The 24328-nt window shown below is 42.6% G+C and overlaps 1 protein-coding gene across 2 annotated transcripts in view; it reads left to right on the top strand.

Moving 5' to 3' along the window:
* Positions 1-24328, top strand: part of AK5 (adenylate kinase 5) — a 310915-nt gene that overhangs the window by 256750 nt on the left and 29837 nt on the right. For both annotated transcript variants that reach the window (XM_030913359.1, XM_030913360.1), the window contains exons 11-12: positions 15852-16015; positions 19742-19858. In XM_030913359.1, coding sequence (XP_030769219.1) covers positions 15852-16015; positions 19742-19858 — 281 coding nt within the window. The remainder of the gene's footprint in view (positions 1-15851; positions 16016-19741; positions 19859-24328) is intronic.

Here is a 24328-nt window from a genome sequence, read left to right on the forward strand (position 1 = left end):
ATCTCATGTCCTAAAATGGTTGCTGAAGCTCCAGCCCTTATGTCCTAAGCCCATTAAAAAGGAAAGAGGAAATGGGGCAGAAGAACTTGCCTCTTCCCTTTAAGGTCACTGCCTGGAAGTTGCATTCACCATTCCACTGACATCTCATTGGTCAGGAAGACAATTCTACCTGCAAGGAAGTCTGGTAAATGTAGTCCATGTTTCAGATAGCCATGTGCCCACAATAAAAATCATGAGGTTTAATTTTTTACAAAGAAGGAGAAAGTAGATATTATGTTCCTATGACAGAGTCTAATGTAGGCCTCCGCCTGGAAAATCCAGGAAAAATCGATTTGGCTTTAAAAAAAAAAAAAAAAAAGTTTTGGTTTTTAATCTTCCTTGGTAGGACCGTGCTCACCAAAACAATAGGAAGAAGATGCTCGTCTGTGGAGTGGCTGCTACCAACAGTGTCCATGGCGGCAGCAGAATTTAGCTGCATCTCCCAGAGGCCTACAGTTTACTCTCAAAGTCAGAACATAGCAAGTAGGCAGAAGCTGCACCCCTGCTTTTGAAGTCCTTCTTTTGGAGCTGTCCAACAATCCCTCTTGGACTACTCACCAAAGCCCCAGGAATGCCATATACTTCTGTGGTATAGGTGAACTCAGGAGGCACTGTCCTAGCCTTGAGCCCTAGTGGAAGACACTGGCTGCATCCACTTGGTCTCCCCAGCAGAGGAGATGGTGCGTTTCTATTGGGCATCTGTTGTCCATAGGAAAGTCTTCCTAAGACTGAGTCAAAACCTGCTCTGTCAAAAATCCAGTATTTAGGCACTTCTGTCTGGTGTCCTAGGCTCTATATCTAGTACATAATTAAAATCACCTACCAGGTTTTTCACCAAAAATAAAAATTGCTAAGAGTTAACATTGTAACATGAAATTAAGACTACTAAAAACCATCAGTTTCACATGCCAGGCCTGTGAGGAAGTGAAATGTGCTTTTAGTAAAAGATTATAAGGAGGCATGGGAATGTACATTTTTGCCTAGTTTGGAGGGTTAAAGGATTATTTAAAATTAGACATGATAAACCTTAAAGTTTGAGCAAGTTTTAGAAGGCTTGTGAAAAATTAATTGTAAAAGATTTTGTGTATGAACATATTGGCTAAATTTAAAGGGGTTTTATTCAGTTTTTTCCATGCTTTTGGAATAAAGCAAAACATGGTTTTCTAAGAGCACAGATCTGTTCTTTAACAAGAATTTGTAAAGAGTTATAAAAGGTTTATGAGAAGCTCACCTTATGGTCAAACTGATTTAGACCGGATAGATTTGTCTATATGGTTTTATTAAAAATTGGGATTGAGGCCGGATACAGTGGCTCACGCCTATAATCCCAGCACTTTGGGAGGCTGAGGTGGACAGATCACCTGAGGTCAGGGGTTCAAGACCAGCCTAGCCAACATAGTGAAACCCCGTCTCTACTAAATATACCAAAACAAAATGAGCCAGGTGTGGTGGCGGGTGCCTGTAATCCCAGCTACTTGGAAGGCTGAGGCAGGAGAATTGCTTGAACCCAGGAGGTGGAGATTGCAGGGAGCCAAGATTGTGCCACTGCACTCCAGCCTAGATGACAAAAGACTGTCTCAAAAAAAAAAAAAAAAAAAAAATGTGGTTGAAAAAAATTTTTCACTATTTAGTCTAGTCCTGCCGTACAGAGGAAATTAGCTTTCTCTCCACCCTGCCCATTCAAATATTTGAAGACATATACGCTTTTCTTGTGATTTATGTCTTCATCCAATTAAAAACATGCAGCTTCTTCTGTTGTAAGTTATAAGTTCAAGAGCAGGGTGCTATCTTCTTGTCTCTGTGTCCCCAGTCCTTCCACTGCCTAGCTCATTTGGATTCCTTACATTTTCTGGTGGAATGAATAATAAATTCTACTTTTATTATTTTCCCCTAAGTCATGTCTCTTTAGACACATGCAGCCCAAATCTTTCCTAAAACAGATTGGCCAGAACATTTTTAAATTTAAGGATTTCTTTTCTTTTTACAGAAAATAATACATCTTCATTCTAGAAAACGTGTATCAATAATAACCAAATCACAAACAGCCCAATGCCTGGGAATGAATACTATTAGTATTTTGATTTATATTCCTCTTAGTTTTTTTTTCTGTGTATGTATATATATTTTAATGTACATTTTTCATCGGAATGAGATCATAAAATTTTAAAACCCACTTTTTATGCTTAACAAAACCTCAAGGGCATCTTTCCAAGATAGTATACCTGAATATGCCATGTCATTTTTTAAAGTTCTTTTGTAATTCAACCGAAATAGAAAAACAGAAAAGTGCACAAGTCCTAAGTATTCTGTTTGATGAAATTTCGCTAATTGGATGCATGTGTCTTACCAAGATGCAGATTAGGAAATTGAACGTGACCAGAACCTCAGAAGTCTCCCTTGTGTCTCGTCCTCATCACTACTCCCTGCAAGGACTACCATAGACATTTTTAAACTTCCATAAATGGAATCACACTGTATAACTGTATATATTATTTAGTATCTGCCTTCTTTCAGCATATCAGTTTAATGACTACATCCTATTCCTTTATGTTGCTGTAATATAATTTATTCAGTTTATACCTATTGTCGTATTGTCATAATACATTATTTTTTTCATTATTTTTGCTTTTACTAAAAATTCTGTAATGAATATCTATGTACTAAAGCAGTGATTTTTTTCTGTTTAGGTAAAATTCACAGATATGAATTAAACTTTTAAGTTTTTCTTACTTATATTGCCAAGTTGCCCTTCAAATCAGTTGTGCCCATTTTATGTTCCCATCACAATGTGTAAGACTCCCAGTTTCCTCAATGTGGTCTAGAATTGAATATAATACCTCAGACGTAATCCAACTAACATTCGCCCTGAATGTCTCACTTCCCTTTACTGTACACAAATAGACTGCAAGCACAGATAATCTCCAAGTTCTCTGACAAAGAAAAAGTTAGGGTGATAGTGCTGGAAATGACCTTGGAACAACAAGACGCTTATTTTCCATCAACAAGCTTATTTTAAGATGAGAATCCAGAAGTCCAAAGAGGTAAGCTTTCAGAGCAGATTCCCAAAGAAAACCAAATTAGAAAACTACATGTAGGAAAAAAGCAGCAGAGAAACAAAATGTGTCTTTAGCAGTTACCTATGGGGAGTGAAACTATTTTTCTTCTTCATTTTACTTTTCTGAATTATCTAAATCTTCAGGAAAGAGCATATATTTCTTGCACAGTGGAGAAAAAAAAGCATTTCTTTAAAAGAAGAGGGCAGACATGGTGGTGCACACCTGTAATCCCAGCACTTTGGGAGACCGAGGCAAGTGGATAGCTTGAGGCCAGGAGTTCGAGACTAACCTGGCCAACATGGTGAAACCCTGTCTCTACTAAAAATGAAAAATTAAAATTAAAAAGAAAATTAGCTGAACATGGTGGTGCACGTTGCACGCCTGTAATCTCAGCTACTCAGGAGGCTGAGGCACGAGAATCACTTCAACCTGGGAGGTGGAGGTGGAGATGGCAGTGAACCAAAATCAGCAGCCTGGGCAACAGAGCAAGACTCCATCTCAAAAAATAAAATAAAATAAATAAGTAAATAGAAGGAAAAATAGAAAGGAGGAGGTGAATTTGTAAGTTTCCTATTCTATACACTTAATATATGCCTAAGACTTGGTACAAAGTAGGCTACAAAATAGGAAAAATGGTGTGTTTAAAAATCTGGAAGAGGCAGGGCACTCTAGAACAATGAATTCCAAGAATTCAGAAACCCAAGCAAGCAGAACCTGAGTGAAGTGACTTTTGAAAAGCAGCTCTGGTCCGTCAATTTGGAAAAATAAATGTGCTTGATGAGCTGGGTCTGGAACAGGCCCTGGAGACCTCTGGGTGAAGAAACAAAGGATCGGTGTTTGGTTGGTTGGTTGGTTGGTTGGTTGTTTAGTTGGCTTTTTCATTTTTTTGTGGTTTTTTAATTTTTCTGTAGATTCGTATTCAGCTGAAAGGACAAGTGATTTTATGGTGTTTTCTTATGAGCAGTTTACAAATCTTGTCTCTGTCTCTGTGGGGTTAGGGTACTGTGAGCTATAGGAGCTCACCAGCTTCATGGGGTAAAAACATTTCAGAACCACCACCAATAGGCACCAGGAAAGGTGTCTGCCCTTTCCTGTCACCTGAGACCTGAACCTTCCTCATTTTCTGTCCACGTAAAAGCTGGAGTCTTGGCATTTGGTTTCAGAGTCTTGATTAATGAGGGATTTCACATCTCGCTGTGGCTGTGGTGGATGTTGGCTGAATGAATCGTAAAATCAAAGAGTGTTAATTAGGACATAAATGAAATCACATCCCTAAAGTCTACTATTTATAGTTAATAAGTGGGCCAGGCACAGTGGCTCACGCCTGTAATCCTAGCACTCTGGGAGGCCGAGGTGGGCAGATCACTTGAGGCCAGGAGTTTGAGACCAGCCTGGCCAAGATGGTGAATCCCCATCCCTACTAAAAATACAAAAATTAGGTGGGCATGGTGGCACAGCCTGTAATCCCAGCTATTCTGGAGGCTAAGTCAGGAGAATCGCTTGAACCCAGAAGGCAAAGGCTGCAGCAAGCCAAGATCACGCCACTGCACTCCAGCCTAAGTAAGAGAGTGAGACTCAGTCTCAAAAAAAAAAAAAAAAAAAAAAAAGTGAATAAGTGATGGGGCCTGATAGGGTTGCCAGATTTAACAAATAAAAATATAAGAGCCATAGTTAGATTTGAATTGTAGATAAACAATGACATGGTGTTTAGTATAAGTCTCATGCAGGATTTGACTGGGTGTCCTGTATTTCATCTGGCCAGCTGATGGGGCCATGATGAAAGCCCAGCTCCCAGTGACCATTCCAGTCAACTGCAGGCTGTGCAGTGCATTTCCCAAAGGAAGTCTGTCTGATTTCCAGAAAGACAGGTCAGAAGGGCCCCACATATGAGAGGCTGTAGAGTTTAGTGGTACCAGGGTACAGCTGGCCCTTGGCATGGTTTCTTCATCTGTGATAGGATTACAAACAGCACCTTCTTCAAATAGCTGTTGTAAGAATTAAATAATTACAAATAGAACATATAAAACAGATATTTATTAGATAAAATATCAAGCCAAAAGTATTGTGACTTTTATCTGAATAGTCTCCAATGACTTCTCACACATATTTGGTCTCTCAACTACACCACTGGTGCAAAATAGGCCACAGTTCCCCTACTATTCTCTCCAGCTTTATGCTAAGAAAACCAAAAACTCCCTTTGTCTGCGAGAGGTATGGCCCTGATTTTGATAAGGCAATAAGGATTTTTATTAACCATCATAATAATTGTTCATTCATGATAGAAAACCATCATCTAGCATTATTACATTGTAAATATAAAAAGAAAAATCATCAAAGGCTTCCTGCAGTGACACTGGGGAGCTCACAGCGAATTGCCTTCCTTAGGTTATCTAATCTAGAAGTTCCAAATCAGGCTAATCATCAGAATCACTGGGGAATTATCCTTTTTTATTATGAAAATATTTCAAACATACAGCAAAGCTGAAAGACTATTACAGTGAACACTTGTATACCCACCACCTAGAGTCTTCAGTTAACATCTTACTACAAGTTGAGTATCCCTAATCCAAAAATCCAAAATCCAAAATGTTCCAAAATCCTCATCTTTTTGCATGCCAATGCGATGCTCAAAGAAAATGCTCTTTGGAGCATTTGGGATTTTGAATTTTAGGATTTGGGATGCTCAACTAGTAAGTATAATGCAAATATCCCAAAATCAAAAAAAAATTAAAATATAAAACACTTCTGATCCCAAGCATTTCAGATAAGGAGTGCTCCTGTATATATTGTCTTGTTACATATCTGTCCCTCTATTCATCCATCAATACATCTCTTTTTCTTGTACACTTCAAAGTAAATTGAAGATGTCTGTACACTTTCCCTGGGGAATTTTCTAAAACCCTTAAGTTCCCAAGCCTCAGCCCAGAGATGTACAGATCTGCTAATTCAGGAATTTTTCCAAACAACTCCCCAGCTTCACTCTGGTAACCATGCTGATGGAGCCCTTATTAGCTGAAACATTACCAGTCTCATGGCAAAGGGAAAAGACCTGGCACACCATGTGCTGGGTGTAAAAACCTGCTTAAAACCAGTACACATCCGCCTCTGCCCACATTTCATTGACCAAAGCAAGTCCCCTGGAACCCTTAACTTCAAGAAGTTTGGGGCAGGCTGGGCATGGTGGCTCTCACCTGTAATCCCAGCACTTTGAAGGCTGAGGTGGGCGGATCACCTGAGTCAGGAGTTCAAGACCAGCCTGGCCAACATGGCAAAACCCCGTCTCTACTGAAAATACAGAAAATAGCCAGGCGTGGTGGTGGGTGTCCTGTAATCCCAGCTACTCCGGAGGCTGAGGCAGGAGAATCACTTGAACCCTGGTGGCAGAGGTTGGAGTGAGCCAAGATCGCGCCATTGCACTCCAGCTTGGGCGACAGAGCAAGACTCCATCTCAAAAAGAAAAGGAAAAAGAAAGAAAAGAAAGAAAGTGGGGAAGAGTCACCCTTCCACAGGCACAGGGAGAAGCACTATGGAAGGAAAGCTGGAATATTTAAGGAAGTAATACAATCTAACACAGGAAGCCACTCATTTAATTCAGCCTCTTCTCTTTACAAACAGAGAAGCCAGCACCCAGAGAGGCAAAGTGACTCTCCCAGAATCACTCGGCTAGTTCAAAGGAGGAGTGGTCAAGAACAAAGGTCCCCTAATTGACTTTCTTGTTATGTACAGGGTTGCCTTTGTTGATATACTATACACAGGCACTGATAAATAAGGCACGGTTTCTACCATCAAGACATTCCCAGTCCCATTTAAAGTTTTTCCATATAACCTTCAGCTGACCCTGGCATATTTCCACATATTCACCAAATAACCTGAAGCAGTCAGTGCATTTCAGAACTAATAAAGATGTTGTCTTTGAGGATAAAGATCTATTTATCTCAATTGTTTTCGGTCCAAGAGTGTCAGTTCCCAGCAACAGCCTGCTGAAGCTCGGCACAGTGATGCAGTTCTTCCCAGATGGAGAAGGTTTCAAGTGACTCATAGGCCCAGACTGGTTGAGGATCATTCCTAGGGCACAGTCAGTTCATGATCTGATGGCATAATAGTTTTTCTCAGAAAAGAGTCATTCGTTCACAAAAACCTCAACCCAACATAAGGACCTATTTTCATTTAGGGAGAAAGAAATATTTCAACAGTCAGAAATATGATAGATTTCTAAAATATGGAGATTAGAAATAAGATAGTTTGATTTGCAAAAGATATTTGATCCTCTCACTAGCTGTAACTGGGAAGACTATGCGCCTTTAAAGGTGTTAAAACAGTACCAGGATATAAAACTGCTTTGTCCAACCTTTGTAAGCTCATGGAATTTTAGTGGGAATAAGTTAGAGTTAGAAAGACTTTTAAACATCACCAACAGTAGCTGCCACATTTTGCAGATAATAATTATGATGCTTATTATGCGTTTCACTTTGCCAGCTACCGATCCAAGAGATTCACATGCATTATTTTGCCCTCACAACCAACAGGCATTGTGACCACCCCCATTTTCTAACTGAAGAGGTTGAAGCTCAAAGCAGGTATGTGACTTGATCAAAGTCATCTAACCAGATGGAGAATGGTCTGAGGTGTGAACCTGGAATTCAAGCCCTTGGGTCCCGTGATCCTCTTATGTGAAAGGAGCAGAGTTGTCACTTTCGTAGGGCCATAGGCTCCTGGACACTGGCTGTCATTAACAATTGTCTGTGACACTGGGCCAGGTTCTGTGGGGATGCCAGCCTAAGTGAAGTGGTTTCTGCCCTCCGCAAGCTTCGGCCTGGCAAAGAAAGGAAGAAAACGTGAGCAAACTGTGTGTGCTAGAAGCCAGAGAAAGAGAGAATTTTTAGATGTTGGTCGTTGGTGTTACAGAGTCAAAGGTATCAAAGACTAGAAGCAAGCCAACAAGTAATATGACAAATATGCAATCGCTGTTGAACTGTAAAAGAGCAATTTCAGAGTGTGATGAGATAGGAGATAGTTTCCAAGAGGATAGGGAGTCAATAAATGAAGAGGAAATGGAAACAGGCAGTTTTCCGCTGCTAACACAAAAAAAAAGAATATAAAGATAACTCAGAGGACACACGCAATGGTAGAAATATTTTCATTTGGACTGGGGAAGAACCAAACATGATGTTATACAGAAGAAAAGATGCCAACCAAGAGAAATATATTTCATATGGACAAAAAAGAGAGCATCAGGTTTTTGGAGCAGGCAGAAGAGGATCCATTTATCATTAAATTTTTTAGTCTTTCAGCTGCTATTATGAAGTGTCTATTATATTTCAGGCACTGTATTTGGGCACCATGGCGAGCAAAGCAGACCCAGATTCCACACTCAGATATCATAGAACCTAATAAGGAAGACAAAATGTTAAGTAAATAATATATATCCATATAAACTAGATACATGTATCCATACATACATATGCTTTGTCTATCTATTAATATGTTTTATATGTATATAATTTCTCTGCTTTGGCTCCTGTAAAATATAATGTATATATTTATATTATATATATTTGTATTTTGTATATATTCAAATTTATATTTTACAGGAGCCAAAGCAGAGAAATCATATGTATAGTACCACAATAGCTATTAAAATAGTACCACAATATAAAAAAAAGCTGTGTCCAACCTTTGTAAGATTATGGAATTTTACTAGGAAGAAGCTAAAAGGATTTCTAACCATCACCAATAGGAACTGCTTCATTTTACAGATAATAATTCTGATCCTTATTGTGTGGACTGGGGAAAACTGAGCATGATATTATACAGAAAAGAAGCTGCCAACCAAGAGAAATAAATTTCATATGGACAAAAAAAGAGGGTATGAAGTCATCTGTAATATATGTATATATTTTACAGGAGCCAAGGCAGATAAATGAGCCTTAAGCTAAATGGCATGAAGTTTTCCAAACAGGAGAAAGAAGGATAGAGGGCAAAGGACGAAGACATCAATGTTCTGAAAATGCTGAGGAAATGAGACAGTCTTCATCTTATTGAGTAAGAGGGTTAAACATGTGAAGAAGAGAGAAATGAGGATGTGTTTGAAGGACAGTGGGAAGTATTAGCATCCACTCATGGACGTCCAATTAATGTCCAACTTGATACCAGGAAAAAAGAAGGATATTTGCCAAGAAGCACTAAAAACTATTATGAAGTTAGATAGCATGACTCATTTGGTTCAGTTTTCGGACTTTCTCAAGGGAACTCTTAGCAGCCCAGAGTAGATGCAAATAAAGCCTATGGTGGGCTGGGCAGGGAGAGCAGGCTGATGGTGACACAGCAGGTTCCATAGAACTGAAGTGGGGCAAAGGATTCAAAGTTGCTAGAAAGAGCCTGGCATCTAGCTAGCTAGGGAGGTAAGTGGAGCCCAAAGGGAATGGGCCAACCCAGTATGGTCATAACGATGGCAAGGAACAAGTTGAGAAGAAGTGAGGTCAAGGGAAAAGCGAAAGGGAGAGAAAGATGTTATCAGAGTGGGAGAATACATCCAAATAACGAACGCTGAGGTTCAGCCAGAGCCGCGGGGGGCTGAAATTGGGTTAGTGAGGAAGGTCATTGGTACTGAGGAGGCTTAAAGATCTCTCAGACTGGGCTGGAATAGGAATTGAAGCCTGGAAAGCTTTGCTGATAGCAATTAAACCCAGAGAATACTGTTCTCTCTGCTTTGAAACTTAGAGAAAATAAACATTGAGTTTTCTAAACTAGATACATGTATCTTCACATACACTGTCACATATATACACGTGTGTGTGACACAGAGAGAGAAAGAGAGATCGTGCACACACGGATATATCTTAAGTACCTGCAAGTGGTCTGGAAGTCTGGAAGTAATGGCTAGTCCCCAGATTCATTACTGACTTTGGATTATGTTTAATTTAAACCTTGATGTGCCAGACAGTGTAACTCAGAAAGAGCTATGGAGGTGTATAACCCCCCTTCATTGTAAATAGCTTTTACCAAGCACCAATATTTTAACAGAGAGATGTTAACAGGAAAATTTTCATTGACATTTGGGAGAACAGGGGACAAATTTCATAGACTATTCAAATGTAGACTTGACAAAGCTTGGCAACTGGTCGGGTATGGGAGATGAGGAGGTAGAGCCTCAAGTGGAATGAGGCAGAAAGTTGGTGATTATTTCCCCCCCATTTTACAGATGAAGAAACTAAGATTCAGAGAAATTAAAAGATTGCTCTGTAACCACGTGACTAGTAAGTGGCAGAACCAGTGTTGATTGTCAGATCACCCGTCCTGTGCCCTTCATAATACTTCATACTCCTCCACTTCCACCGCTGTGCAGAGGCAGAGCCCTTTCATGCTCCAGCTTCCATTACTGAAGACACCAGGCTCAGCCTTATGCCATCTTTCCCACACTTCCCTTGTGCTGGCAAAGGTGATTAATTACCCTTCCCCTTCCTATGGAGTCCCAGCCAGTGCTTCTGTGATGGTGTTTACAGGCCCCACTCATAGAACCTATCACACTGCTGTGATGATGGTTCACCTGCCCGTCCTCCCCACTAGACTGTGACCTCTCTGATGGAAAAGACCCAGTTCTGGGTCTTTTCATTTCTAATGCTTAGCAGTGTGAAACCCACACTAGCTGTCCAACAGATGTTTCTTTAAAAGGAGCTGTATCAATTAAGCTTCATGCTTAATTCCAGGTAACATCCTGGAGTTAGTAAGATGCAATAAAATGTCAACAAAGGTCATTTTAGGCTGGGCCCGGTGGCTCATGCCTGTAATCCCAGCACTTTGGGGGCCAAGGTGGGTGGATCACTTGAGGTCAGGAGTTCGAGACCAACCTGGTCAACAAGGTGAAACCCTGCCTCTACTAAAAATACAAAAATTAGCCAGTAGTGGTGGCACTCGCCTGTAGTCCCAGCTACTCGGGAGGCTGAGGCAGGAGAATTGCTTGAACCTGGGAGGCGGAGGCTGGTCCTTATCTTAAGGAGCCTAGCTAATGAATCCAGGCTCTATCTCACAAGAGAGGATTGCTCCTGTCAATACAAAGCAAACTGGAAGAGGTGACCCACGTGGGCATGCTGAGGTGATGCAGGTGGTTTCAGTTCTACCTCTCAAAGAACATCAGGTACCGAAGAGAAGGCAGACTTAGACTCCCTAGGCTGGCAATTCCCATGCAGTCGTCTCCCCTCCCTTCCTTCTATGGCAATGCTGTCGAGACCTGTAGGGACATGACTTACTGAGATGGGAAGTGGACGCTCACAGTACCTGCACTTTTCACAATATAGCACCTTTGGCCTCACAGGGAACGCTTTTTACATTTTCCACCTTTTTGTGAGGTATTTACAGACATCTTCAAAATAGAATCTCATATTCCACACCTCTTTGTGAATCACATCATGTGGTATGGTGTATGGGCTTGTTCAGGGGTCCCAGCCTTGGGTAATGATACACTAAAAATTAGTGAGATGATAGTAAATGTGACAGCTCCTGCCTCTCATCAGTCATCTTGCCACCAGAGGACACAGCCCACTCATTCTGAGATGTGGTTCCTCAAAATATCTTTTGCTGTGTAACAAATTATCCTGGAGGGATATCAAGGCCCCATTGTTTTTTATTTAAAAGTCATCAGTTAAGATCTCAAAGATATGTCAGTGGCAGTATATGAAAATTTATGTTTCTACCAGCAATTTTTGTGCTTTCACTGCAGTGATAAAATCACTTTGTTCTTCAGTTTGGAGCCAAGGGAAGAATCAAGCTATTGTGTAGATTACTTAAAATTCCACAGTGCCTGCGCCATTTGGCCAAAGAATGCTAAAAATTTGCAGCTGTTGCTCCCACGAAAGTTTCTAACTGGGGCAGCGGCTGCTGTTCAACACACAGCTGTTGTTAATTTGAGCTGAAGATTTTTAATTGCCTTTGTGTCGACATTTATTAAATAACATTTTAGAGGAACAAAAACTGTAATAGTCATATTAGCAGGATGCTGAAGGAAGAAAATAATTGGAACATGGCATTTTTGCCTTGTAAGCCAAGTCTGAAAATACCTTTTCCACATGGAGGGCTCCCAGCCATCCCAGGAAAAGCATTTCCAGGTAAATCCAGCCGCAGAAACCATGATGGCCTTTGCAGGAGCTCAGCCACTTCACCCCTTAGTCATTTACCTGGAAGCACTTCTTCTCCGGAGTGGCCTCCTTGTTCCCACACTCTCCATTCCCATTATACCGAGAGACAGGAGGCATAGTGCTTACAGTAAACATAGCATTAGCTGGCAGTTGGCTGCTTCTTTAAGTGGTCTGCATTATTTTGGGGAGCCTCTATGATTGCTGTTTTCCTGTTACATCCGGCCTATCCCTGACAATACTATGAGGGGTCTGACTTCCTCCCCATTTGGCTTAGAGCAGCTGTATAGATGAGCAGAAGATAGAAAACTCAGATCTTTCCTGGATTTTCTGGCAAAGCAAAGAAGGGGAAACGAGGGGCCGTTCTATTAAAAAGGATCAACAACTAATGTCCCTTAAGAGGGAAGTTGCAAACTGCACAAAGAAAGGAGCTTTAAGTATGAAAAAAGGCAAACCAGGAAAATTGCAAAATGAGTTGTAAATCCTCATTACCATACTAAAATTTCAATTGTCAGGCATTTATGGCGAACTTACGATGTGCAAGGTGCTGTGTAATGTGCTCAGGGCACCCAGAGAAGCCTGCAGGGCCGGCGACCAGTGAGGGAGCTGCAGCCCAAGAGTGAGGCAGGCAGGGATTACACGGCGCTGTTTACAGCATTGGCTCCAACAGAGTTGAGGATGAGAGGTCTGGCTCCTGCCAGAAGGGGGAAGCATGTGATCTGGGCCTAAGGGCTGAGGAAGACCTTGATCATTAGAAAAAAGGATGAATGTGGCCAGGCACAGTGGCTCAGGCCTGTAATCCCAGAAATTTGACAGGCTGAGGTGAGAGGATCGCTTGAGGCCTGGAGTTCAAGACCAGCCTGGGCAACATAGCAAGAGACTCTGTTTCTACAAAAAATTTAAAAATTAGCTGGGTGTGGTGGTGTGTACTTGTAGTCCCAGCTACTCAAGAGGCTAAGGCAAGAAGATTGCTTCAGCCCAGGAGTTTTGAGTTCAAGGATGCAGTGAGCTGTGATTGTGCCACTGCACTCCAGCCTGGGGACAGAGCAAGACCCTATTTCAAAGAAAAAAAAAAGAAAGAAAGAAAGACAAGATGAATGAGTAAAGAAAATGTGCTGGAATATAGAATATTCAGCCATAAAAGACAGAAATGCTGCCATTGGTGACAACATATTGGAAGACATTAATGCTAAGTGAAATAAGCCAGGCACAGAAAGACAAATACTGCATGATCTCACATGTACGTGGAATCTTAAAAAGTCAAATTCATAGAAGCAGATAGTAAGAATGGTGGTTGCCAGGGGCTGGGGAAGTGAGGAGAAGTGGTTCTGGAGACCTCATGTATAGCATGATGGCTACAGTTAACAACACTGTATTATATACTTGAAATTAGCTAAGAGAATAGATGTGAAATGTCTTTAGCACAAAAAAAAAAGGTTAACTATATGAGATGCAGGTTTATTAACTTGATTGTGGTAATCATTTCACAATATATATGTATATCGAATCGTCACATTGTACACCTTAAATTTATAGTTTTATCAATGATACCTCAATAAAGCTGGGGGAGAAAACAAAGAGAAGAGAAGGAAGGAAGGGCCTTTCAAGCTGAGGACCAAGAAGAACAAAAGCATGGTATCCTGGAAAAGTCTATATGGGCATAGGAGGCCACTGAATGCTATGGAGGTGGGAGTGCCCTACTTTCCAGACACATGGAAAGCATTGAAAGAACTGTGTTAGTCCAAGAACTGTGTTAGTTGGACATGACAGTGCTGGAGGAGGGTAAGAAATGGGGGAGAGGGATCCGGCGCAGTGGCTCATGCCTGTAATCCCAGTACTTTAGGAGGCTGAGGCGGGTGGATCACTTGAGGCCAGGAGTTCGAGACCAGCCTGGCCAATGTGGTGAAACCCTGTCTGTATCAAAAAATACAAAACTTTGCCAGGCATGGTGGCGTGCACCTGTAATCCCAGCTAATTGGGAGGCTGAGGCAGGAGAATCACTTGAACCTGGGGGGTGGAGGTTGCAGTGAGGTGACATTGCACCACTGCACTCCAGCCTGGGTGATAGAGCAAGACTCCATCTCAAACAAAAAAAAAAAAAAAAAAAAAAAGAAAAGAAGAAGAAATGGGGGGAAAGATGCTGGAGAGGTAAAGTAGGACTAGATTCTGGAGAGCTGGGATGCTGCTGTAGGGAATTTGAATTTTACTCTGGGGGCATAGGAGGCCAATGAGTACTATGGAGGTGGGAGTGCCCTGCTTTCCAGGCACATCATCCTGCTAGCAAATCTTTGGGGCTCCAAAGCCCCTCCCATTCTGACATGCGGAGATGGAGTTATCTCCATATGCCAGGCAGACAGGATGAGGACCTGAAGTGTGGCGAGGTCAATGTGGCCACAGTGGGGAGGAGAGAAGGGAACGCCTCTGAGAGTCAGAGCTCAGGCCTCAAGTCCTAGGCTTGCTACTCACTAGCAGTGCAGCTTACCCAATGGAGTTAACTTCTCTGTGCCTCTGCTTCCTCATCTGTAAAATGGGAATAATAACAGTGCATGCCTCTTAAGTTTATTTTATATAACCTCATACGTAATACCTAAAATGTTTAGAATAGTGGCTGGTACAATGAGCACTTGACAAAGGTTAGCTATTATTATTATTTTCAGATGTAAAATCCTGTGACTTAACTGATTGAACTTAGAGGGCAAGGGAAAGAGTCAAAGACATACTATTCATGAAAGGGACATGGTAGATACTCAGAATTGATCATAGCTAGGGAAAAAATAAGAAAGAAAACATATTGAGGGACATTCTACAAAATAACTATTCATAATCATCAAATGTGTCAAGGAACCCACAGAAACTGTTCCATACTGAAGGAGAGCAGAAGGACATGACAACTAAAGGCAATGTGTGATCCTGAACTTGACCCATTGACTTCAGAGGACATTATGGAGTCAATTGGGACAATTCAATTGAAATTTGGAGGGGTCCAAGGATATCATTATGAAGGAGGAGGTGCTTGTTTCCTTGTTTGTGGGAAATGACACTAAAAGGTTCTGGAGTAAAGAGGCATCCAATTAGCAACTTATTCCCAAATGTTTCTGAAAGTTCTTTGTTCTCACAACTCTTTTGTAAGTTTGAGATTGCTGAAAATAAAAACACTTATTTTCTTAAATTAAAAGCTAGCATTTGTTGAGCATTCACTATCAGGAATTGTGGCCAGTGCTTTGCACATGAGCGGGTTCAGTTCTCCAAGGAAACTTCTCTGACTTTGCATCTCTACCAAAACGGAGCCAAGTGCCCCTCCTCTGTGCCCCCAGAGTAGGTTGCACTCCTCTTCACTAACTGCCCATGACCATGAGTTACAAGTGGTCTATGAAAAGTAACTGTTTGTTTTTCTGTAACACCTGCCCCCTTCTGCTTCATGGATAGTCTAAGCTCTTTAAAGGTAAGGGCTGTATCCCATTCTCCACTTGCATCCACCACTCTCAGCACAGCTCCTGGTATAGCAAATCCGAAGCTCCCAATACATGCTTGGTGACTGGAACACTGAGGCTTGCTCACCGTGGTGACTACCATTAAAAATGAGGCACCAGACTTGGAATGCATGTCTGACACATGACTTCTTTTCAAGGTGGTCCTGGCTCTGGCAAAGGCACACAGTGTGAAAAGCTGGTGGAAAAATATGGATTTACACATCTCTCAACTGGCGAGCTCCTGCGTAAGGAACTGGCATCAGAATCTGAAAGAAGCAAATTGATCAGAGACATTATGGAACGTGGAGACCTGGTGCCCTCAGTAAGCAACACGGCCTGCCGCCCGACACTACTGCCCTTCCTGTCTGGGGAGATCTTTGGGGTTTTTGTAAGGAATCTGAGCTGCTGGAACTAAGAAACCCACAGAAACAATAGCTGTATTTTATTTCCCTCCTTTGCAGCAATCCACATGCAGGCAGGTCTACAGCAGACAGCCCTTCTGCCCAACCAGGTCGAGCTGGCCCAGGCTCCTTCCATCTTGTTTGTCTACCAGACCCCGAATGTTGGCCTAATTTCACATTTTCCCCCCAAATTGATCCCACTTTAGAACTGGAGAAGTTTCAAAATAGAAGTGAGTGTGGTGCAGCAGAGCCCAGAATTAGAAACCCCCAGAAAATATAAAATAATGCTTTGGTCTAGTCCTGGGAGGTATGATGGCATTATCTTGAAATTTGCTATCTTCTTGTATAATTTAAGAATATCCCCTTTTCTGGCCGGGCGCGGTGGCTCAAGCCTGTAATCCCAGCACTTTGGGAAGCCGAGACGGGTGGATCACGAGGTCAGGAGATCGAGACCATCCTGGCTAACACGGTGAAACCCCGTCTCTACTAAAAAATACAAAAAACTAGCCGGGCGAGGTGGCAGGCGCCTGTAGTCCCAGCTACTCGGGAGGCTGAGGCAGGAGAATGGCGTAAACCCGGGAGGCGGAGCTTGCAGTGAGCTGAGATCCGGCCACTGCACTCCAGCCTGGGCGACAGAGGGAGACTCCGTCTCAAAAAAAAAAAAAAACAAAAAACAAACAAACAAAAAAAAGAATATCCCCTTTTCTATCTTTTTTCTTCTTAAGTCACCATCCATCTCTGAGAAGCTGGATGGTAGGGATATCAAGAAATATTCATCCCTGTCACACGGGGTCCCATGCTAGGCTCTGTAATGAGGGCTGTATGAGACAGTCTCTGTTAGCAATAGAGCTGTCTGGTTCCTCTCTAACCAGTTTCCCACCTGGAAGCCAGAAGGGTCCTCATGAAAGGAAAACAGACCATTACAATTACCACTTAGCTGGCTTCCTGGAGCCCACCCTTTTCCCTACAGTCTCCTCTTTCCACAGCAGCTGTTATCGGAAAGGGGTCCCGATCCAGACCCCAAGAGACCGTTCTTGGATCTTGTGCAAGAAAGAATTCAGGGCGAGTTGTAAAGTGAAAGGAAGTTTATTAAGAAAGTAGAGCCGAGCGCGGTGGCTCGCGCCTGTGATCCCAGCACTTTGGGAGGCTGAGGCGGGCGGATCACGAGGTCAGGAGATCGAGACCATCCTGGCTAACACAGTGAAACCCTGTCTCTACTAAAAATACAAAAAAATTAGCCGGGCATGGTGGCGGGCGTCTGTAGTCCCAGCTACTCAGGAGGCTGAGGCAGGAGAATGGCCTGAACCCAGGAGGCAGAGCTTGCAGTGAGCCGAGCTCGCGTCACTGCACTCCAGCCTGGGCGACAGAGCGAGACTCCGTCTCAAAAAAAAAAGAGGAAAGTAGAGGAATAAAAGAATGGCTACTGCATGGACAGAGCAGCCCCGAAGGCTGCTGATTACCCATTTTATAGATTATTTCTTGATGATATGCTAAACAAGGGGTGCATTATTCATGCCTCCCCTTTTTGACCATATAGGGTAACTTCCTGACATTGCTGTGGCATTTGTAAACTGTCATGGCACTGGTGGGAGTGTAGCAGTGAGGACGACCAGAGGTCACTCTTGTTGCCATCTTGTTTTTGGTGGGTTTTACCCAGTTTCTCTACTGCAGCCTGTTTTATCAGCAAGGTCTTTATGACCTGTATCTTGTGCTGACCTCCTATCTCATCCTGTGACTTAGAATGCTTAACCTGGCTGGGCGCGGTGGCTCATGCCTGTAATCCCAGCACTTTGGGAGGCCGAGGCAGGTGAATCACGAGGTCAGAAGTTCGAGACCAGCCTGGCCAACATGGTGAAAACCCCTCTCTACTAAAAATGCAAAAAATTAGCTGGGTGTGGTGGCGGGCACCTATAATCCCAGCTACTTGGAAGACTGAGGCAGGAGAATCGCTTGAACCTGGGAGGCGGAGGTTACAGTGAACCAAGATCATGCCTCTGCACTCCAGCCCAGGCGACAATGTGAGACTCGGTCTTAAAAAAAAAAAAAAAAAAAAGAACACCTTAACCTTCTGGACATGCAGCCCAGTAGGTCTTAGCCTTATTTTATCCAGCCTTTATTCAAGATGGAGTTTCTCTGATTCAAACACCTGTGACACAGCCAGAATGATTTCTTTAAAGCATTTACCAAAGTGCGTTATTCCCTTCCTCAAAACCTTCCAATGGCTGCCCACTGCACTTAGGATGAAATCCACAGTCCTTCCTGCAGCTCTGGCCTCCAGCTCCCTCTCCAGTGTTATTTCCCACCACTCTCACCTTGCTCACTCCCACCCACCACTAGCCTCCTTGTTCCTCCCACACGTCAGACTGTTCCTGCCTCAGGGCCTTTGCATTTGCTCTGTCTGCAGCCTGATGCTCTCTCTTCATACAGTCACACAGTTTGCTCCTTTACTTCATCCAGATCTCCACTTCAGTGTTACACTTTATCGGATGCCTTCCCTGACCACCCTATAGAAAGTGACACCTCTAGCATTCTGTACCTCTTTGTCCTGCTTTGATTTTGTACCTATCAGTTATCTGTAGCTGACTCTTCATTATATATTTATTCATCAATATTGTCTGTCTTCTTCATTAGAATATAAACTTCATGAGGACTTCATTCATGATTATCTAGGGATAGATTCTGACCACACTCGCAATGGCCGCATTCCCCAAGCCCCTGCCAGAAGGCACACATCCCACAAGCAGGGAGTTCCTCCACTGGCAGCTGATTGCATTTTTCCTCTACCGATTTCCAGACTCTGGTGTATTTCTCCTACTTCATTTACCATAAGCACTTGTTAAATACAAATTTTCAACAAAGAAAGTGATCTTGCTTGAAAATGCTACTTTACATCTACCAAAAGTCTTTTAAGTAGATGTCAAATTTTATTAAATATTTACTGGAAAAAGGTTAACAGCAAAATACCTTTTTTTTTTTTGAGACATAGACTCGCTTATCACCCAGGCTGGAGTGCAGTGGCGCGATCTTGGCTCACTGCAGTTTCTGCCTCCCGAGTTCAAGCGATTCTCCTGCCTTCGCCTCCCGAGTTGCTGAGATTACAGGCGCCCACCACGGTGATGCCCGGCTACTTTTTGTATTTTTAGTAGAGATGGGGTTTTGCCATGGTGGTCAGGCTGGTCTTGAACTCCTGACCTCAGGTGATCTGACCACCTCGGCCTCTCAAAGTGCTAGAATTACAGGCATGAGCCACCGCACCCAGAGTAAAATACTTTTTATACCGTGTTTTTGTCTAGTTTTAAATTGCCATTATGCCTAATTCATGGAGTGATACCATATAAAATACAGCTACCTTATCTAATCTAAGATGCCAATATTTTAAGACAGATAACTGGTAAGAATATGCCAGTAAGAAAAAAATACTAACAATTAAACTATGATACAGAACTGATTATAAATACCTGCCAATTTCATAGATATTAAAATATAGGGTGGAGTGGAAGAGTGAAATGAAATATGGTCAATCGCTGTCTGCTGTTCACCTTATCTGAACCTTCCTCCCTCCCTCAGTGGATGACTGAAGGAGACTTGGGGTACTTCTAGTGTTCTGTGAAGGAGCTCAGGTCCTGACCACTCTCGCTTTGCTCCAGGGCATCGTTCTGGAGCTCCTGAAGGAGGCCATGGTGGCCAGCCTCGGGGACACCAGGGGCTTCCTGATTGACGGCTATCCTCGGGAGGTGAAGCAAGGGGAAGAGTTTGGACGCAGGGTGAGTGGTTGTTATGGGGATCCTTCCAGAAGAAAGATAGGGTACATCATTGAGGTTGGGGGATAATTCAAAGTCTATGTCTTTCCCAATTACATTAATGAAAACTTTCCATTACAAGGGGCAGAAACTTGACTCAAATTAGAAATTTTTAAAAAGGTGTAGATTTATTGACTTAAGTAACTAAAACACCCAGCAGTGGTTTTGATTTAGTTGACTCCAGATATCCAAATGTGTTCATCAATTGTCTGACTCTCTCTCTCTCTAATTCTCTTTCCTTTGTGTTGGCCTCATTTTCTTCCTGATCAAGGCTTACCTTCTACCATCTAAGTGGCCTCATAGAAAAGTGTTTCTGTTTCCCAGTGGGTCCAGCAAAAGACCCAGAGTTATGTTTCCTTATCCTGGATTTGGTCACAGTCCCATCATCACCGAGCCAATCACTGTGGTCAAGAGGGAAGGGGAGGGAATATGCTGGCTGGCCCAGCCTAGAGGACTAGGGAAGGATGGGAAGGGAGGAGGCGGCAAGGGCACCACACCAGAACCACACGGGGAAGGAAAATTACCCCCAGGAAAAGTAGGGCTGCCTTTACAAGAAGACGGGGGAATGGGTGCTGGACAGGCAGAATCAGAACTACACACCACCCTCCCACTATCCTCCCACCATCCTGCCTCCCAGCCCACCCTCTCCTAGTGAGGGCCTCTTGAGATTCTATATGGTTTTAGAATGCTGTTTCTATTCCTGGAAAAAAAAAACAAAACCCCATTGGGATTTTGATAGGGATTACATTAAATTTGTAGATCATTTTGAGTAATATTGACATCTGAGCAATATTAAGCCTTTCATGGATTGTTTTAGATTTTGTTTATTCTGATCTTCTAGCCAACGTCTAGGCTGTGGATAAGTCCCTAGGGATACATTCTAAGTAACTGAAGAACAGGAATATTTTCCTTATACCACCTTAGAATCAAGGCCTGTGCAGGGCTGGGGGTTGGAGGGGATACAAAGAGAGGAAGGTGTGGTCCAACTGTTGAGAAGCTTCTTGTCTATGAGGACTGGCAGTTGTGTAAACATGACACTAAAATACAATTGCAGATGTGTAACAACTGCTGCAGGATCAACAGTGTTTACTGAGGTTCAGGCTTTTCCCACTTACCTTGCCCTTGAACTTAAGATTAGAAGAGCTCTGAGAGAGCCTCCAGGAAAGTCAGGACAGGTCCGGTGCAGTTTTTGGAAGTGATGGAAATAAAAGTCTTTTCTTTTTTTTTTTTTTTTTTTAATTTTTTTGATACGGAGTCTCACTCTGTCGCCCAGGCTGGAGTCCGTGGTGCGATCTCAGCTCACTGCAAGCTCCGCCTCCTGGGTTCACGCTGTTCTCCTGCCTCAGCCTCCCGAGTAGCTGGGACTACAGGCGCCCGCCACCACACCCTGCTAATTTTTTGTATTTTTAGTAGAGACATGGTTTCACCGTGTTAGCCAGGATGGTCTCGATCTCTTGACCTTGTGATCCACCCTCCTTGGCTTCCCAAAGTGCTGGGATTACAGGCATGAACCACCGTGCCCGGCCAAGTCTTTTTTTTTTTTTTTTTTTTTTATTGCTCTGAGAGAATATTCTTGTGAAATCGTCAAATGATCAAGGAAAAGATGTAGAGTAAATAAATAAGGCTCTCTCTCTCTCAGTCAACAACAAAATTTAAACTATAATCCTTCTTCTTCTTTGGGGAATTTTAAAACTGAGTCTGAAGGCAAACCCCAGAACTTAGGCCTATGGGGTTCCACACCATTCTGAGCAATGACAGCCCTGGAGCTTCCCAAGGTGGAATAATTAAAGCATGTCACTTATGTACTCTGGAGTCAGAAAACCTAGGTTTTCACCTCTGTCATATATTATGGAGATAATAATACCTGTTAACACCTATTTAAAAGGTTTTGTAAACATCAGATCATACAACATACATAAATGTCTTCTAAGCTATAAAAGTTTATAAAATAGTATCTAGTTTAGCATCACTCATTTGTTAATCACACCTCATACAAACTTCTAAAATTCCTGCTCCATCACCACTTCCTCCTTTGCTTTAAACCCAGTTGGGGTGAGCTCACAGCTCTATGCAGCCCATTGGTCTGTCCTCTGGCCTTGGGGTAAGTATGAATTCAAATGATCCATGTGATCTTCCCTAAAGTAAAGCAAAATCCTTCCTCTCCCACTGTGGTCCCTGTTCAGACAGGTTTTAGAATGTGGCATAGAAGCCGCCTGACTAGAACTAAGGAACAAGAAAGTCATCAACATGGTGACTGGACACTTACACCCAATGCTAAAATTCATGATGCCTTTTCAAACAACACACAGGTGACCTATTTCATTACTGAGCCTACAACCCTTAAGTGAGATTTTAGACATCTACAAAGACAGTTTCTTACATACTGCTGGGAGGAACTTACAGAGACCAAAAGTGACACTGATTTGTCTCTGGACAGTAACTTTGGAAGATTCTAGTATCAATTAAGCGGGTGTGCAAGACAACACATGCAGCCCTCCAGAATGAGCACCTGCTTTAAACCTGACCAGATGGCCAGGCATGGTGGCTCATTCCTGTAATCCCAGCACTTTGGGAGGCCAAGGCAGGCAGATCACCTGAGGTCAGGAGTTCGAGACCAGCCAGACCAACATGGTGAAACCCCGTCTCTACTAAAAATACAAAATTAGCCGGGCATGGTGGCACATGCCTGTAATCCCAGCTACTCGGGAGGCTGAGGCAGGAGTATTGCTTGAACCCAGGAGGCAGAGGTTGCAGTGAGCCAAGATTGCACCATTGTACCTCAGCCTGGGTGACAGAGTGAAACTCCATCTCAAAAAATAATAATAATAATAAAACCTGACCAGATAAACAAAGATGCTATAAACACAGAATGAGCTACTGTTGACTCATTACTGCCCTGCAGGGCCCTTCATTTGTAGCTCCCCTCCAAATTATAGGCAAAAAATTCATTTGAAATTTGACAAAGACAAATGCAGACATCTGATTTTCCCTAGAGATTCAAAGTAGTCAGCTTGGTTGAAAGCATATATTTCCCATTTGTGCATCAGGCCTGCAACTACGTTTGAGGTCCATTCAAGCCTGGAGAGGTTTTAACCAACCCACAAAAATCTCACCAGCCTTTCTGTGTCACCGAGATTGATGTGTCCAATGCATTGGACCATCAGTTCCTTTAAAAATTCAGTTAGTTAGGCTGACACTTTTGCATACCTGTAGCTGAGTTGTCCGAGATGCAAGGTCCTTTGACGATTTCCTTGGCCACTGCATATGACCTCGCTAAAAGTCAAATGCAAACTAATGTCCACAGCTTAAGGGTAAGTCTATGTGTGGTTTCTCTGTTACCTTCCTATCTTCTATTCCCCAAGCTGGTTTTGTCCCTGTTGAATTACAACCTATGCCTTCAGTTTGCAGCATGATTTATTGGAGGAGGGGCTGTGTGTATGTACATGTATGTGTGCATGTATGCATGTAGATGTGTGTAACAGGGCAGAAGGAATATGAGAGAGGAGTCAGAGTTTCTGATCACCATCCTCATTCCCCACTCCCACTGAGAACCCCTGCTTATAGTGACTCTGGTGTGAACAGGCCTGTATTTGGAGCCTGGCTTTGTAACTCGTTGGCTGGTAAGCAAATCAGCTAACTTTGTAGACCTCCATCTCCTCTTCTACAAAATGTTGATTGGAAATATGTACCTCAGTGATTGTTGGGAAGATTGGATGGGATCCTTGACAAGTGCCTTTACACATTTATACATATGGTGTTCAATAAATCTTTACAGTTTTTTCAATAACGTGTATTTTTTCTGACTATAGAAATAAAAATATAATATGAAACCATACACACAAAAAAAAGAATAACTAACCATCCAGTGATAATACCTTTAATATTTGATGTATATTCTTGCCATCTTTGTTCTGCCCGTTTTTGCATAGTTAAAATCATACAGAACATAGGAATAATAATTATTTTTTGAGTACTTACAGTGTGCCAGGAACTGAACTCAATGCTTTACACATGCCATTTGATTAATTTTTAAAGTCCTACTTAATAGGTGTTAGTAACCCCATTTTATCGATTTTTTTTTCTTTTTTTTTTTGAGATGGAGTCTTGCTCTCTTACCCAGGCTGGAGTGCAGCAGCGTGATCTCAGCTCACTGCAACCTCTGCCTCCCGGCCTCAAGCGATTTTCCTGCCTCAGCAGCTGGGATTATAGGCGCCCACCACCATGCTCAGCTAATTTTTGTATTTTTAGTAGAGATGGGATTTCATCATGTTGGTCAGGCTGGTCTTGAACTCCTGACCTCGTGATCTGCCCACTTTGGCCTCCCAAAGTGCTGGGACTACCGGTGTGAACCATTTTATAGATTCTTACCATCTTGAGAAGGGCTCTGTGCTTAGCCTGACTCCCTGGTGTGAAATCGAAATGCTTTCCAGTATT

The sequence above is a fragment of the Rhinopithecus roxellana genome, chromosome 12 (genome assembly GCF_007565055.1).
Source record: "Rhinopithecus roxellana isolate Shanxi Qingling chromosome 12, ASM756505v1, whole genome shotgun sequence".
NCBI lineage: Eukaryota > Metazoa > Chordata > Mammalia > Primates > Cercopithecidae > Rhinopithecus > Rhinopithecus roxellana.